Source organism: Balaenoptera physalus, assembly GCF_965194825.1.
Source record: "Balaenoptera physalus genome assembly, chromosome: 12".
Lineage (NCBI taxonomy): Eukaryota > Metazoa > Chordata > Mammalia > Artiodactyla > Balaenopteridae > Balaenoptera > Balaenoptera physalus.
The window spans coordinates 80010127-80024246 of NC_138897.1; the positions used below are offsets into that span (position 1 = coordinate 80010127).

At 37.8% G+C, this 14120-nt stretch overlaps 1 protein-coding gene across 6 annotated transcripts in view; it reads left to right on the plus strand.

Annotated features, from left to right (window-relative positions):
• The window catches only part of SPPL3 (signal peptide peptidase like 3), a 68936-nt gene that overhangs the window by 37003 nt on the left and 17813 nt on the right, over positions 1–14120 (plus strand). For all 6 annotated transcript variants that reach the window (XR_014251865.1, XR_014251866.1, XR_014251867.1 and 3 more), the window contains exons 4-6: positions 6217–6336; positions 7111–7189; positions 8108–8220. Coding sequence is in view for 3 of the 6 variants with exons in the window: in XM_082417560.1 (XP_082273686.1) it covers positions 6217–6336; positions 7111–7189; positions 8108–8220 (312 nt within the window). In the remaining 3 variants the exon portion in view is untranslated. The remainder of the gene's footprint in view (positions 1–6216; positions 6337–7110; positions 7190–8107; positions 8221–14120) is intronic.

The window sequence follows — 14120 nt, forward strand, 5'->3', positions numbered from 1 at the left end:
AAGCGGGGGCTACTCTTTGTTGCGGAGCGTGGGCTCTAGGCACGCGGGCTTCAGTAGTTGTGGCTCACGGGCTCTAGAGCACAGGCTCAGTAGTTGTGGCACACGGGCTTAGGTGCTCCGCAGCATGTGGGATCTTCCCGGACCAGGGCTTGAACCTGTGTCCCCTGCATTGGCAGGTGGATTCCCAACCACTGCGCCACCAGGGAAGCTCTCTTTATTTTCTTAAAGACGAGCAGGATAGATGGGTATCTGCCTGCTTATAACTTCATTTAAATCCTTTGATGAGGTTGATAATTTTGTAGGTGTTGATCATAAATTCATTTAGTGATCCTTAAAGATAGCTACTTGAAGTACTTGTAAAACTATTGTATCTTTTCTGATACTTAAGATTTTAAAGAATATATGCTTTGAAAAAACAGAAGTGTGCTATATGGCAAGTATTCAGCAGCATTATTCATCATAGCCAAAAAGTAGAAGCAACTCAAAGATCAATAAACTAGTTAATGGATAAACAAAATATGGTATGTCCATACAATGGAATACTGTTCAGCATTAAAAAAAATTAATTACTGAAATATGCTCCAACATAGATGAACCTCAAAACACTGTTAAGGGCTTCCCTGGTGGCGCAGTGGTTAAGAATTGCCCGCGCACCGCAACTAGAGAAAGCCTGCACACAGCAGCGAAGACCCAACGCAACCAAAAATAAAATTAATTAATTTTAAAAAAAATTGTTAAGTAAAAAAAGCCAGATAGAAAAACTACATATTGTGTGAGTCCATTTATATGAAATTTCCAAAAGGCAACTGTATAGAGACAGAAAACAGATTCGTGGTTGCCTGGGGCAAGGGATTGGAAGGAGAATTAACAGTAAGCTGGCATGAGGGATCTTCTTGAGGTGATGAAGATATTCTAAAACTAGATTATAGTGATGGTTTCACACTTGGTAAACTTACAAAAAAAAAAGTGTTGAATTACACACTTAAACTGGGTAAATTTTATGGTATGTAAATTGTACTAGAAAATTGGTAATGCTTATTATAGAAAGAGAACTGAATTGGAAGTAAGGAGACTTGATTTGATAATACTAAGAGATTGATACTGGGTACCTACCATGCACTTGGCATTTATTAGATATTTTGAAAGATGCGAAAGTACAAGAGCTGGTACTCAAGCCGTCACGTAGGCAGTGTGGCCAAAATACTTCCCAAGGTGTTAATAAAGTGCTAAGACAGAGCAAATACCACTTTCCACACTATACCTAGAGCAAGTACTTTTTCTCATGGACCCTTACCATAGCCTCAGAATCCTTCTGAACAAGCATCTACTATCAATACATCAGAGTAAGCACCAGAGGGAAGTCATTTTGACATCCATGTACAAGGAGAATAAAGAGAAAGGCAAGCCAAGGTGAGCAACAGTGGGTCAAGTTAGTAAGGGACTCTCCTGGAGAAAGTGAATTTGACATGAAACAGTGAACTTGGATTGCTGGAGAAGAAGTTCCTCCAGGTGGGAAGAGCATATAATACAGGCACAGAGGAGGAGAATAAGCGTGACTTGCAGGACAAATCAAAGTCACCACCTAATAGGGAGGAAAGACTGGAGATCTAATATAAAGTTTAATAGAATATTGATGGAGGATCTTAGAAACTAAATTGAAAAGAGATCACTTAATATCTATTTCATTTTCTCTAGTTATTATAATACCCCATCAACTAAATTATACTTGCCCAGTTTTCACTGAGTTAAATGTGTTTCATTGTCCCCAGCAATGTAAAGTGGACAGGACAAATACAGTAAGTAGAATCATTTAAATATAATGAGCCTTTTCTTAAACTTATGACACAGATCCTTATATTAAGTAAAATACCATACCAGTAACTTCACAGGAACCAGGTAAAACCCAGTGTCAGTATCCAATTTTAGGGTTAAATTTTTACATAGCAGCTTACCTTCTATCAATAGTTTAAACCAAATCACTTCACACACTTGAAACTCCTTTAAATTCCTGTGTTATATAGCATATATACAAATGATGTACTTAAAACAGATTACAAATCTGTTGTGCATTGCATCACATAAACCTAAAAGAAATCAATAGTATGTATCTAAGTACCATTTTATCCTCAAATAAATAAATGGTTAAGTCAGTACATGCAGTGGAAAGAATTTACCTGGTAACATCAGTTTTGTATTTCTCATCGTTAATCAGCATCTAAAGAGTAGTTGGTGGTTGTTTAATGGTAATTTCCTTAAATCTACCTCCTGTGTTGTGCTAAAATTATTCTCAACAAAAGTATTTCTTCGGTGCCTAATCTGGGCCATGGATACCAAAAAGGATAAGCATAGACCAGGACAGGATGCAGTCCACTTCCACATAATCAGGAAAAACTTAATGAAAGAAATGGCCATTGCAGAGAAGGCCAGTACTTGATTATGGAATATGGTATCATTCCAGTTTGAAGGGGTGGCATGGAGAACGGGATGCAGTCATCAAAAATCAAAGAAATAATAATAGCCAGAAGAATGAACAGAAACATGAGATGGTGTAGGTGCTGAGGAGATTGAAATGCTTAACAATGAAGATTAACAATGAAGAAGAATTGGGGGGAGTTCTAAGAAAGGGAGGGTATGACTTTAGTGTTAAGATTTTGCCAAGTGTTATGAACTAATTAATGAAGGATAAAGAGTAGATGGAGGTTTTCTAAAAGTTGCAGTTGCCTACTCCCAAAATACGAATCAAGGAATTTGTGAAAAAGACATGAAAATTAGTGAACTACAGCTACGTATAACAGCATGGATGTTTCTAACAATGTTGAATGAAAGAGGCCAGACACAAAAAAATACATACTACATAATTCAATGTATATAGTAAGTTCAGAAAACAGGCAAAATAAATATTAGTATTTTAGGATGCATGCTTGGTAGAAAACATAAAGCAAATAAAAAGTACCGTAAAAGCCAGGATATAATAGTAGTTACCTTTGGGGGAAAGAGAAAGAGCAGTGATTGTGAGGGACACAAGAAAGACTTTTGGCCTTGGCAAGGTTCTGTTTCTTGACCTGGGTGGTATTAGCCATGTGATGATTCACTGAACTCTACATCTTTGTTTCATGTACTTTTCTGTAGTGTGTTATGTTTTACAGTAAAAACAGGAAGTGGAGGGGAGGGAGTTCCTTCCAGGTCCTCTCTGATTTTCCCTAACCTTGTCCTAACTCCTGTCTTATCCCTGAATCTGCTCCAGGAAACCTATATAGAAATTTCCCCCTTCTGGCACACCAGTCCTTCATCTAATTAGCATTAAGAGGGTTTAAAAAAAAAAAAACCCAACCCCCCCCCCACCTCCAATTATCTGATATCTTGAAGTTCTTTACTAGGCTTCCCCTATAATTTATTTGAACTGTGAAGATTGATGGAGATGTACGGTTAGAATTCTCTTCATTAATAGAGAAACACATCTTAATCTCCCCACCTAGACTGCAAACCCCATAAGCTCTGGAAATGAGTTTTTTACAAAAATCCCTTGCTTTTCTCATGGAGGTGCAAAATCAGTAACTTTCATAAACAGTTATCAGTACTACATTGGTGTATTGCTCTGCAACCTGTTCACTAAATACAAAAAATAATGTGTCTGTACATAATTTTTAATTCCATCATCATGCCTATTTCTTTTTTTTTTTTTTTTTAAGTTTTAAGCTAACTTTTATTTATTTATTTATTTATTTTTGGCTGTGTTGGGTCTTCGTTTCTGTGCGAGGGCTTTCTCCAGCCGCGGCAAGCGGGGGCCGCTCTTCATCACGGTGCGCGGGCCTCTCACTATCGCAGCCTCTCTTGTTGCGGAGCACAGGCTCCAGACATGCAGGCTCAGCAGTTGTGGCTCACGGGCCCAGTTGCTCCGCGGCACGTGGGATCCTCCCAGACCAGGACTCAAACCCGTGTCCCCTGCGTTAGCAGGCAGACTCTCAACCACTGCGCCACCAGGGAAGCCCATGCCTATTTCTTAACGTTGATTTTGCCTTTAAAGATAATGCCACTGCAGTTGAGCAAGTCGGCCCAATTATGGCTGCTCTGTTTTGCTTTTGCTCTGTTTTGTTTTGTCACTGGAGTTTGGCTAAAATTTCTAATTAATTAGCTCCTTCCCCTTCAGGACCATTATTTCCAGACCTTTAAGAAGTGCAGTATTAAAGTTGTGTACATTATTTTTGGTAACATATTGTCAGCAACTAAAGGAGCTTCACTTGCCCTGTGACATTGCTGTTTGATAAACTCTCTTGGGCAGTCCTTCTATAAAACTAATGGAAATAATGTCTAATACTTACTGGTTTAAAATCTGTGCTTTCAAAAAACAAAAATCTGTGCATTCTATCTAATATTCTAGAAAAGTTCTTTGTATTCTGTTTCGCATTTTAATTGCAGACTGAACTTGTAAAATTTAGATTGATTATAAACAAATACTTCTCATAAGCCTGCCTTAGTAAACAGTCTTTGTTCTAGCCAGTCATTTGATTTTTTTTCTTCTCATATTTTAAACCAGTATAATTAATCTGTAGAGTATATGATGCTTTGTTTTACAGAAGGAGGGGGGTGTGGGTGTGTGTTTTCAGATTTATAGATTTCTTTTCAAAGATTTGTTTCTTATATAACAAATAATCATTTATTTGAGAAACTTATTTTCTGTTGTGAAAGGCACCTGAAATCTAGCTTCCTCAAGTAGTTCTTTGAACTATTGTAGAGCACTCAAATAAAAAAAACTATTTAGGTGAAATTTAGTTAGAGATTTCATAGAGTTTTGCCTTACAAAAATGCTCATAAGATACTTTAAGATATGCGCCCCCCCAAAAAAAAAAAAAAAAAAAACCTATCCATGGGCCAAGATGAATGGGTTTGACTGCAGTTCAGGTTAGACTCTTCTCCAGATCATTTCTGTTTGTCTTGACACATGGCTCACTCTTCTGAAATTCAATTGCCCTGTTCCTTAGTGAATTATTTGACTCATCTACCTAGCCAATAAGAAGCAATTTTGTTTTGTAGAAATATTTAATATTCATCTCACAAAAATCCCTAAATAGCCTTCTTGAGGACAGGTAAATTTGAATACTGATGAGCAGGGTTTTTATATATTTATTTATTTATTTTTGTCTGTGTTGGGTCTTTGTTGCTGCACGCAGGCTTTCTCTAGCTGTGGCGAGCAGGGACCTCTCTTCGTTTCGTTTCGGCCTCTCATTGCGGTGGCTTCTCTTGTTGGGAAGCACGGGCCCTAGGCGTTCAGGCTTCAGTAGTTGTGGCACGTGGGCTCAGTAGTTGTGGCTCACAGGCTCTAGAGCGCAGGCTCAGTAGTTGTGGTGCACGGGCTTAGTTGCTCCACGGCATGTGGGATCTTCCCGGACCAGGGCTTGAACCCGTGTCCCCTGCACTGGCAGGTGGATTCTTAACCACTGTGCCACCAGGGTAGCCCCCAAAATAAAATCTTGTGGGGAGTTTTTCCTGGACCTACTAACCCCTTGAGATTTCAGTTTAGTTGGCTCTGGGGTTGGGCCCGGGCACTGTGATTTTTTTAAAGCTGTCCAGGTGATTCTAATGAGCAGCCAAGACTTGAGAACCACTGTGCTAAATCCTGCTCTATCCCAAGAGCTTCTGGTTCCCCCATTTATCTCCTATTTACTCTTTAAAATGTTCCCACAAAGAAATGTTTTTGATTTACTGTTTCCAGATATATCTTGTTCTCCCCTCCTCCCCCACCAAAGTCAGTCCTCAACTATTAGCAACAATGGGGAAGAATGAACATGAGTACATTAAATCCACAGATGATGAGAAGTTATTTTAGTCAGGGGGTTTAAACCACCTCTTTTACCAAACCTATATATACAGGACCACAGATGTACTCAAATTGACTAAAATGAATTTTTACTACCTCTTAATGCTCTTGTTTGTTGTTTGTTTGTTTGTTTTGGCACCCTGTCATCCAGATGGTTAGCACCAGGAGGTAGTAAGTCAATTCAACAAGTATTTCTTGGGCACCTACTATAATAAAGGCACTATGAGGACAGCAAGGAGCTCATAGTCTCACTGGGAAGGAGAGAATCCAAGGGCCTAGATAATCTATATTTTATATACTAATCCCTAGAACTGCCTGCATTTTATGAGTTAATGTATCTGAAGTACATGGGTACAGTGTCTATTAGGTAAGTCGTTGATATGTCCCTTTTTCTCTTTCAGGTATCCAAACTATTGACTCTACCCAGGCCCTGTTCCTTCCAATTGGAGCATCTGTCTCTCTCCTAGTAATGTTCTTCTTCTTTGACTCAGTTCAAGTAGTTTTTACAATATGTACAGCAGGTAAATGAGTTCCTCTATCTAATCTTAACATTAAGCTAAAAGGAAATTTTTAAACCTTTTTTAAAATCATCATTCAAAAATTAAGATTTATACACTGCACCATGCAAGTTTTTCTTCATAAGTCTGGCTTTTTCTCCCCCCACTCCTCCTTGAACCACTTGATATCTGTATCATCAGTTCAGACCTGCGAGATACTTGATACCTGTATCATCAGTTCAGACCTGCCAACCCAATCTGAATGAAAGGCCAGGAGTTGAAAACTCTTGAGCTTTGTGACACCAGAGCAGAATTGCTTTGGCTGTGGCTCCTTGTCTGATAGGTTACCAGAAAGTCCAGTTTGGCAGAGTAGTCATTGGCAACCCCTACCCATGTTTCTGCAGATAGAAACACTCATAGCTAATCACAGTAATTCGACTGTCATCTATCTGATCAGTTTTCAAGCTGAACGATGATGGACATGCGTGAAACATCAAAATGCTAGACATGTTAGATCATACCCTGGCCCGCTGTTTATCATTTCTTGTTGAGATAGGTGAGAAAGAGAAAACCTACCAATGCTACCCCTACTTCAAATCAGGTAATATTTTTTTTAAGAGGTTGTCTGTGCGGTGCTAAAGAAAGATACTTTTCTTCTCTAGTTAATTAATACTATTGTATGCACTTGTCGAGAAAAGTATTCTGGGCAATGATTGTTTCCATAAGTCATGCCATTTTTCTTATACTTAGTAAAATAATAAACAACAAAAAAATTAACCATACGTTTTCTTTCTCTAGTTCTTGCAACGATAGCTTTTGCTTTTCTTCTTCTCCCGATGTGCCAGTATTTAACAAGACCCTGTTCACCTCAGAACAAGTAAGGACTTGGGATTTTCCTCTAAATTGTAAACTTGTATATGTATGTTTTTGTCTCATACTTGATAGCAATATTAGGGGTCTAAATTTTTGGTATTGACTGAAGCACACAAATGCCAGAAGACTGGAAAGTGAGATGTTTGATTTTTTTAAAACTGTAGGATAGTACTTCTTTTTGCACCTTTTCATAGCAGAGGAAATATAAACAAATCTTAGGAAGTCAGAGTCACTGTATTATGCTTCCTTGCTTTGATTATATTGAAAGATGAGTTTTCTTTTGAAGCAGCATTTTCATTCCTTTACTAGTTAATGGAATATGAAAATAGTGCTTGACTCAAACATTCTTTGCCTTTCATCTTTGATGACCTAGAATATATACTAGCCACTTAGGTTTAATCCCAGTGTTCACACCTTAACTCCTAAAGCCGTTGCTCCATGGAAACAAAATGCTGTGCTAATGGAGAATGCTGTATGCACTTAGGAAATCAGTCACTTGGGGCGGCTGATCTTCCCAGGAATTAGTGATAACCAAATAGATGTACCATCTTAATTTTATTCATCGCTGCTTAATGAATTGAATTGTTGACTTTCTTCATTTTGTTTTCCTCGTAAGAATTACAATTTCCCCTACATTTAGATTTTCTAAAGATTGATATTATCACTTTAAACTTCTCAATACCCATGTTGATAATTTGCGATAAAAAGTACATTATCTAATTGGTGCAGAAGTATAATTCCTTTGAACTTTCTGTAGTTTTTTCCAAAGAGATTTGGGTATTTTGGATTTCTGGGTATCTAGGTATTGCCTACTATTTTAATCTGGCTGTCACAAATTCTGATCATGAAGAACCAAAGGAGAGTTTGATTATTGAATATAATTTATTGTCCATTAGTCCAATAAATGTTGTGTATTTTCCAGGATTTCCTTTGGTTGTTGTGGGCGTTTCACTGCTGCTGAATTACTATCATTCTCTCTGTCTGTCATGCTCGTTCTCATCTGGGTTCTCACTGGCCATTGGCTTCTCATGGATGGTAAGTAACTACTGTGTGACAAGTTGAAATTTTAATATCATTTATGGTTAAATTTGTCCTCTCTTCCTCTACTTTCTGTGTTTTAGTAGTGGTACCTCTGAATACCCTGAAAATTAGGTGTCCAGAGATGGTGTTATGTATCAAATTTTTTATTATTTTTACCTACATTCTTTTTTTTGTGTGTGTGATTTTTTTTTTTTAATCAGTCATCAGTTTTATACACATCACTGTATACATGTCAATCCCAATCTCCCAATTCAGCACACCACCATCCCCACCCCACTGCAGTTTTCCCCCCTTAGTGTCCATACATTTGTTCTCTACATCTGTGTCTCAACTTCTGCCCTGCAACAGGTTCATCTGTACCATTTTTCTAGGTTCCACATACATGCATTAATATACGATATTTGTTTTTCTCTTTCTGACTTACTTCACTCTGTATGACAGTCTCTAGATCCATCCACGTCTCAACAAATGACTCAATTTCGTTCCTTTTTATGGCTGAGTAATATTCCATTGTATATATGTACCACATCTTCTTTATCCATTCGTCTGTCGATGGGCATTTAGGTTGCTTCCATGACCTGGCTATTGTAAATAGTGCTGCAATGAACATTGGGGTGTATGTGTCTTTTTGAATTACGGTTTTCTCTGGGTATATGCCCAGTAGTGGGATTGCTGGGTCATATGGTAATTCTATTTTTAGTTTTTTAAGGAACCTCCATATTGTTCTCCAGAGTGGCTGTATCAATTTACATTCCCACCAACAGTGCAAGAGGGTTCCCTTTTCTCCACACCCTCTCCAGCATTTGTTGTTTGTAGATTTTCTGATGATGCCCATTCTAACTGGTGTGAGGTGATACCTCATTGTAGTTTTGATTTGCATTTCTCTAATAATTAGTGACTTTGAGCATCTTTTCATGTGCTTCTTGGCCATCTTTATGTCTTCTTCGGAGAAATGTCTATTTACGTCTTCTGCCCATTTTTGGATTGGGTTGTTTGTTTCTTTAATATTGAGCTGAATGAGCTGTTTATATATTTTGGAGATTAATCCTTTGTCCGTTGATTCGTTTGCAAATATTTTCTTCCATTCTGAGGGTTGTCTTTTCGTCTTGTTTATGGCTTCCTTTGCTGTGCAAAAGCTTTGAAGTTTCATTAGGTCCCATTTGTTTATTTTTGTTTTTATTTCCATTACTCTAGGAGGTGGATCAAAAAAGATCTTGCTGTGATTTATGTCAAAGAGTGTTCTTCCTATGTTTTCCTCTAAGAGTTTTATAGTGTCCGGTCTGACATTTAGGTCTCGAATCCATTTTGAGTTTATTTTTGTGTATGGTGTTAGGGAGTATTCTAATTTCATTCTTTTACATGTAGCTGTCCAGCTTTCCCAGCACCACTTATTGAAGAGACTGTCTTTTCTCCATTTTATATCTTTGCCTCCTTTGTCATAGATTAGTCCATAGGTGCGTGGGTTTATCTCTGGGCTTTCTATCTTGTTCCACTGATCTATGTTTCTGTTTTTGTGCCAGTACCATATTGTCTTGATTACTATAGCTTTGTAGTATAGTCTGAAGTCAGGGAGTCTGATTCCTCCAGCTCCGTCTTTTTCCCTCAAGACTGCTTTGGCTATTCGGGGTCTTTTGTGTCTCCATACAAATTTTAAGATGATTTGTTCTAGTTACATAAAAAATGCCATTGGTAATTTGATACGGATTGCATTGAATCTGTAGATTGCTTTGGGTAGTATAGTCATTTTCACAATATTGATTCTTCCAATCCAAGAACGTGGTATATCTCTCCATCTGTTGGTATCATCTTTAATTTCTTTCATCAGTGTCTTATAGTTTTCTGCATACAGGTCTTTTGTCTCCCTAGGTAGGTTTATTCCTAAGCATTTTATTCTTTTTGTTGCAATGGTAAATGGGAGTGTTTCCATAATTTCTCTTTCAGATTTTTCATCATTAGTGTATAGGAATGCAAGAGATTTCTGTGCATTAATTTTGTATCCTCAAACTTTACCAAATTCATTGATTAGCTCTACTAGTTTTCGGGTGGCAGTTTTAGGATTCTCTATGTATAGTATCATGTCATCTGCAAACAGTGGCAGTTTTACTTCTTCTTTTCCAATTTGTATTCCTTTTATTTCTTTTTCTTCTCTGATTGCCATGGCTAGGACTTCCAAAACTATGTTGAATAATAGTGGTGAGAGTGGACATCCTTGTCTCATTCCTGGTCTTAGAGGAAATGCTTTCAGTTTTTCACCGTTGAGAATGATGTTTGCTGTGGGTTTGTTATATATGGCCTTTATTATGTTGAGGTAGGTTCCCTCTGTGCCCACTTTCTGGAGAGTTTTTATCATAAATGGGTGTTTAATTTTGTCAAAAGCTTTTTCTGCATCTATTGAGATGATCATATGATTTTTATTCTTCAATTTGTTAATATGGTGTATCACATTGATTGATTTGCGTATATTGAAGAATCCTTGCATCCCTGGGATAAATCCCACTTGATTGTGTTGTAGGATCCTTTTAATGTGTTGTTGGATTCTGTTTGCTAGTATTTTGTTGAGGATTTTTGCATCTATATTCATCAGTGATATTGGTCTGTAATTTTCTTTTTTTGTAGTATCTTTGTCTGGTTTTGGTATCAGGGTGATGGTGACCTCATAGAATGAGTTTGGGAGTGTTCCTTCCTCTGCAATTTTTTGGAAGAGTTTGAGAAGGATGGGTGTTAGCTCTTCTCTAAATGTTTGATAGAATTCACCTGTGAAGCCATCTGGTCCTGGACTTTTGTTTGTTGGAAGATTTTTAATCACAGTTTCAATTTCATTACTTGTGATTGGTCTGTTCATATTTTCTGTTTCTTCCTGGTTCAGTCTTGGAAGGTTATACCTTTCTAAGAATTTGTCCATTTCTTCCAGGTTGTCCATTTTATTGGCATAGAGTTGCTTGTAGTAGTCTCTTAGGATGTTTTGTATTTCTGAGGTGTCTGTTGTAACTTCTCCTTTTTCATTTCTAATTTTATTGATTTGAGTCCTCTCCCTCTTGATGAGTCTGGCTAATGGCTTATCAATTTTGTTTATCTTCTCAAAGAACCAGCTTTTAGTTTTATTGATCTTTGCTATTGTTTTCTTTGTTTCTATTTCATTTATTTCCACTCTGATCTTTATGATTTCTTTCCTTCTGCTAACTTTGGGTTTTGTTTGTTCTTCTTTCTCTAGTTCCTTTAGGTGTAAGGTTAGATTGTTTGAGATTTTTCTTGTTTCTTTAGGTAGGCTTGTATAGCTGTAAACTTCCCTCTTAGAACTGCTTTTGCTGCATCCCATAGGTTTTGGATCGTTGTGTTTTCATTGTCATTTGTCTCTAGGTACTTTTTGATTTCCTCTTTGATTTCTTCAGTGATCTCTTGGTTATTTAGTAACGTATTGTTTAGCCTCCATGTGTTTGTGTTTTTTATGTTTTTTTCCCTGTAATTCATTTCTAATCTCATAGCGTTGTGGTCAGAAAAGATGCTTGATATGATTTCAATTTTCTTAAATTTACTGAGGCTTGATTTGTGACCCAAGATGTGATCTATCCTGGAGAACGTTCCGTGCGCACTTGAGAAGAAAGTGTAATCTGCTGTTTTTGGATGGAATGTCCTATAAATATCAATTAAATCTATCTGGTCTATTGTGTCATTTAAAGCTTCTGTTTCCTTAATTATTTTCATTTTGGATGATCTGTCCATTGGTGTAAGTGAGGTGTTAAAGTCCCCCACTATTATTGTGTTACTGTCAATTTCCTCTTTTATAGCTGTTAGCAGTTGCCTTATGTATTGAGGTGCTCCTACGTTGGGTGCATATATATTTATAATTATTATATCTTCTTCTTGGATTGATCCCTTGATCATTATGTAGTGTCCTTCCTTGTCTCTTGTAACATTCTTTATTTTAAAGTCTATTTTATCTGATATGAGTATAGCTACTCCAGCTTTCTTTTGATTTCCATTTGCATGGAATACCTTTTTCCATCCCCTCACTTTCAGTCTGTATGTGTCCCTAGGTCTGAAGTGGGTCTCTTGCAGACAGCATATATATGGGTCTTGTTTTTGTATCCATTCAGCAAGCCTGTGTCTTTTGGTTGGAGCATTTAATCCATTCACGTTTAAGGTAATTATCGATATGTATGTTCCTATGACCATTTTCTTAATTGTTTTGGGTTTGTTTTTGTAGGTCCTTTTCTTCTCTTGTGTTTCCCACTTAGAGAAGTTCCTTTAGCATTTGTTGTAGAGCTGGTTTGGTGGTGCTGAATTCTCTTAGCTTTTGCTTGTCTGTAAAGCTTTTGATTTCTCCATCAAATCTAAATGAGATCCTTGCCGGGTAGAGTAATCTTGGTTGTAGGTTCTTCCCTTCCATCACTTTAAGTATATCATGCCACTCCCTTCTGGCTTGTAGAGTTTCTGCTGAGAAATCAGCTGTTAACCTTATGGGAGTTCCCTTGTATGTTATTTGTCGTTTTTCCCTTGCTGCTTTCAATAATTTTTCTTTGTCTTTAATTTTTGCCAATTTGATTACTATGTGTCTTGGCGTGTTTCTCCTTGGGTTTATCCTGTATGGGACTCTCTGCGCTTCCTGGACTTGGGTGGCTATTTGCTTTCCCATGTTAGGGAAGTTTTCAACTATAATCTCTTCAAATATTTTCTCTGGTCCTTTCTCTCTCTCTTCTCCTTCTGGGACCCCTATAATGCGAATGTTGTTGCGTTTAATGTTGTCTCAGAGGTCTCTTAGGCTGTCTTCATTTCTTTTCATTCTTTTTTCTTTAGTCTGTTCTGCAGCAGTGAATTCCACCATTCTGTCTTCCAGGTCACGTATCTGTTCTTCTGCCTCGGTTATTCTGCTACTTATTCCTTCTAGTGTAGTTTTCATTTCAGTTATTGTATTGGTCATCTCTGTTTGTTTGTTCTTTAATTCTTCTAGGTCTTTGTTAAACATTTCTTGCATCTTCTCGATCTTTGCCTCCATTCTTATTCTGAGGTCCTGGATCATCTTCACTATCATTATTCTGAATTCTTTTTCTGGAAGGTTGCCTAGCTCCACTTCATTTAGTTGTTTTTCTGGGGTTTTATCTTGTTCCTTCATCTGGTATATAGCCCTCTGCCTTTTCATCTGTCTGTCTTTCTGTGAATGTGGTTTTTGTTCCACAGGCTGCAGGATTGTAGTTTTTCTTGCTTCTGCTGTCTGCCCTCTGGTGGTTGAGGCTATCTAAGAGGCTTGATGGGAGGCTCTGGTGGTGGGTAGAGCTGACTGTTGCTGTGTCTACCTACATTCTTAAGATCTTTTTTAGTAACAGCTTTTTGGGGATGTAATTCACATATCATACAATTTACTTATTTAAAGTGTACAATTCGGGGGACTTCCCTGGTGGTGCAGTGGTTAAGAATCCACCTGCCAATGCAGGCGACTCGGGTTCAAGCCCTGGTCGGGGAAGATCCCACATGTCATGGAGCAACGAATCCCGTGTGCCACAACTACTGAGCCTGCGCTCTAGAGCCCGCGAGCCACAACTACTGAAGCCCATGTGCCTAGAGGCCGTGCTCTGCAACAAAGAGAAGCCACCACAGTGAGAAGCCTGCGCACCACAGCGAAGAGTAGCTCCCACTCGCTGAAACTTGAGAAAGCCTGTGCACAGCAATGAAGACCCAATGCAGCCAAAATAAATAAATTAATTAATTAATTAAACTTATTTCAAAAAAATTAAGTGTACAATTCGGTGGTTTTTAGTATATTTGCAGAGTTGTGCAACCAACACTACAATCAGTTTTGTGTTTTTTTAATTTATTTGTTCTTTTTTATTTTTGGCTGCGTTGGGTCTTCGTTGCTGAGCGGGGGCTACTCTACATTGCAGTGCCCAGGCTTCTCATTG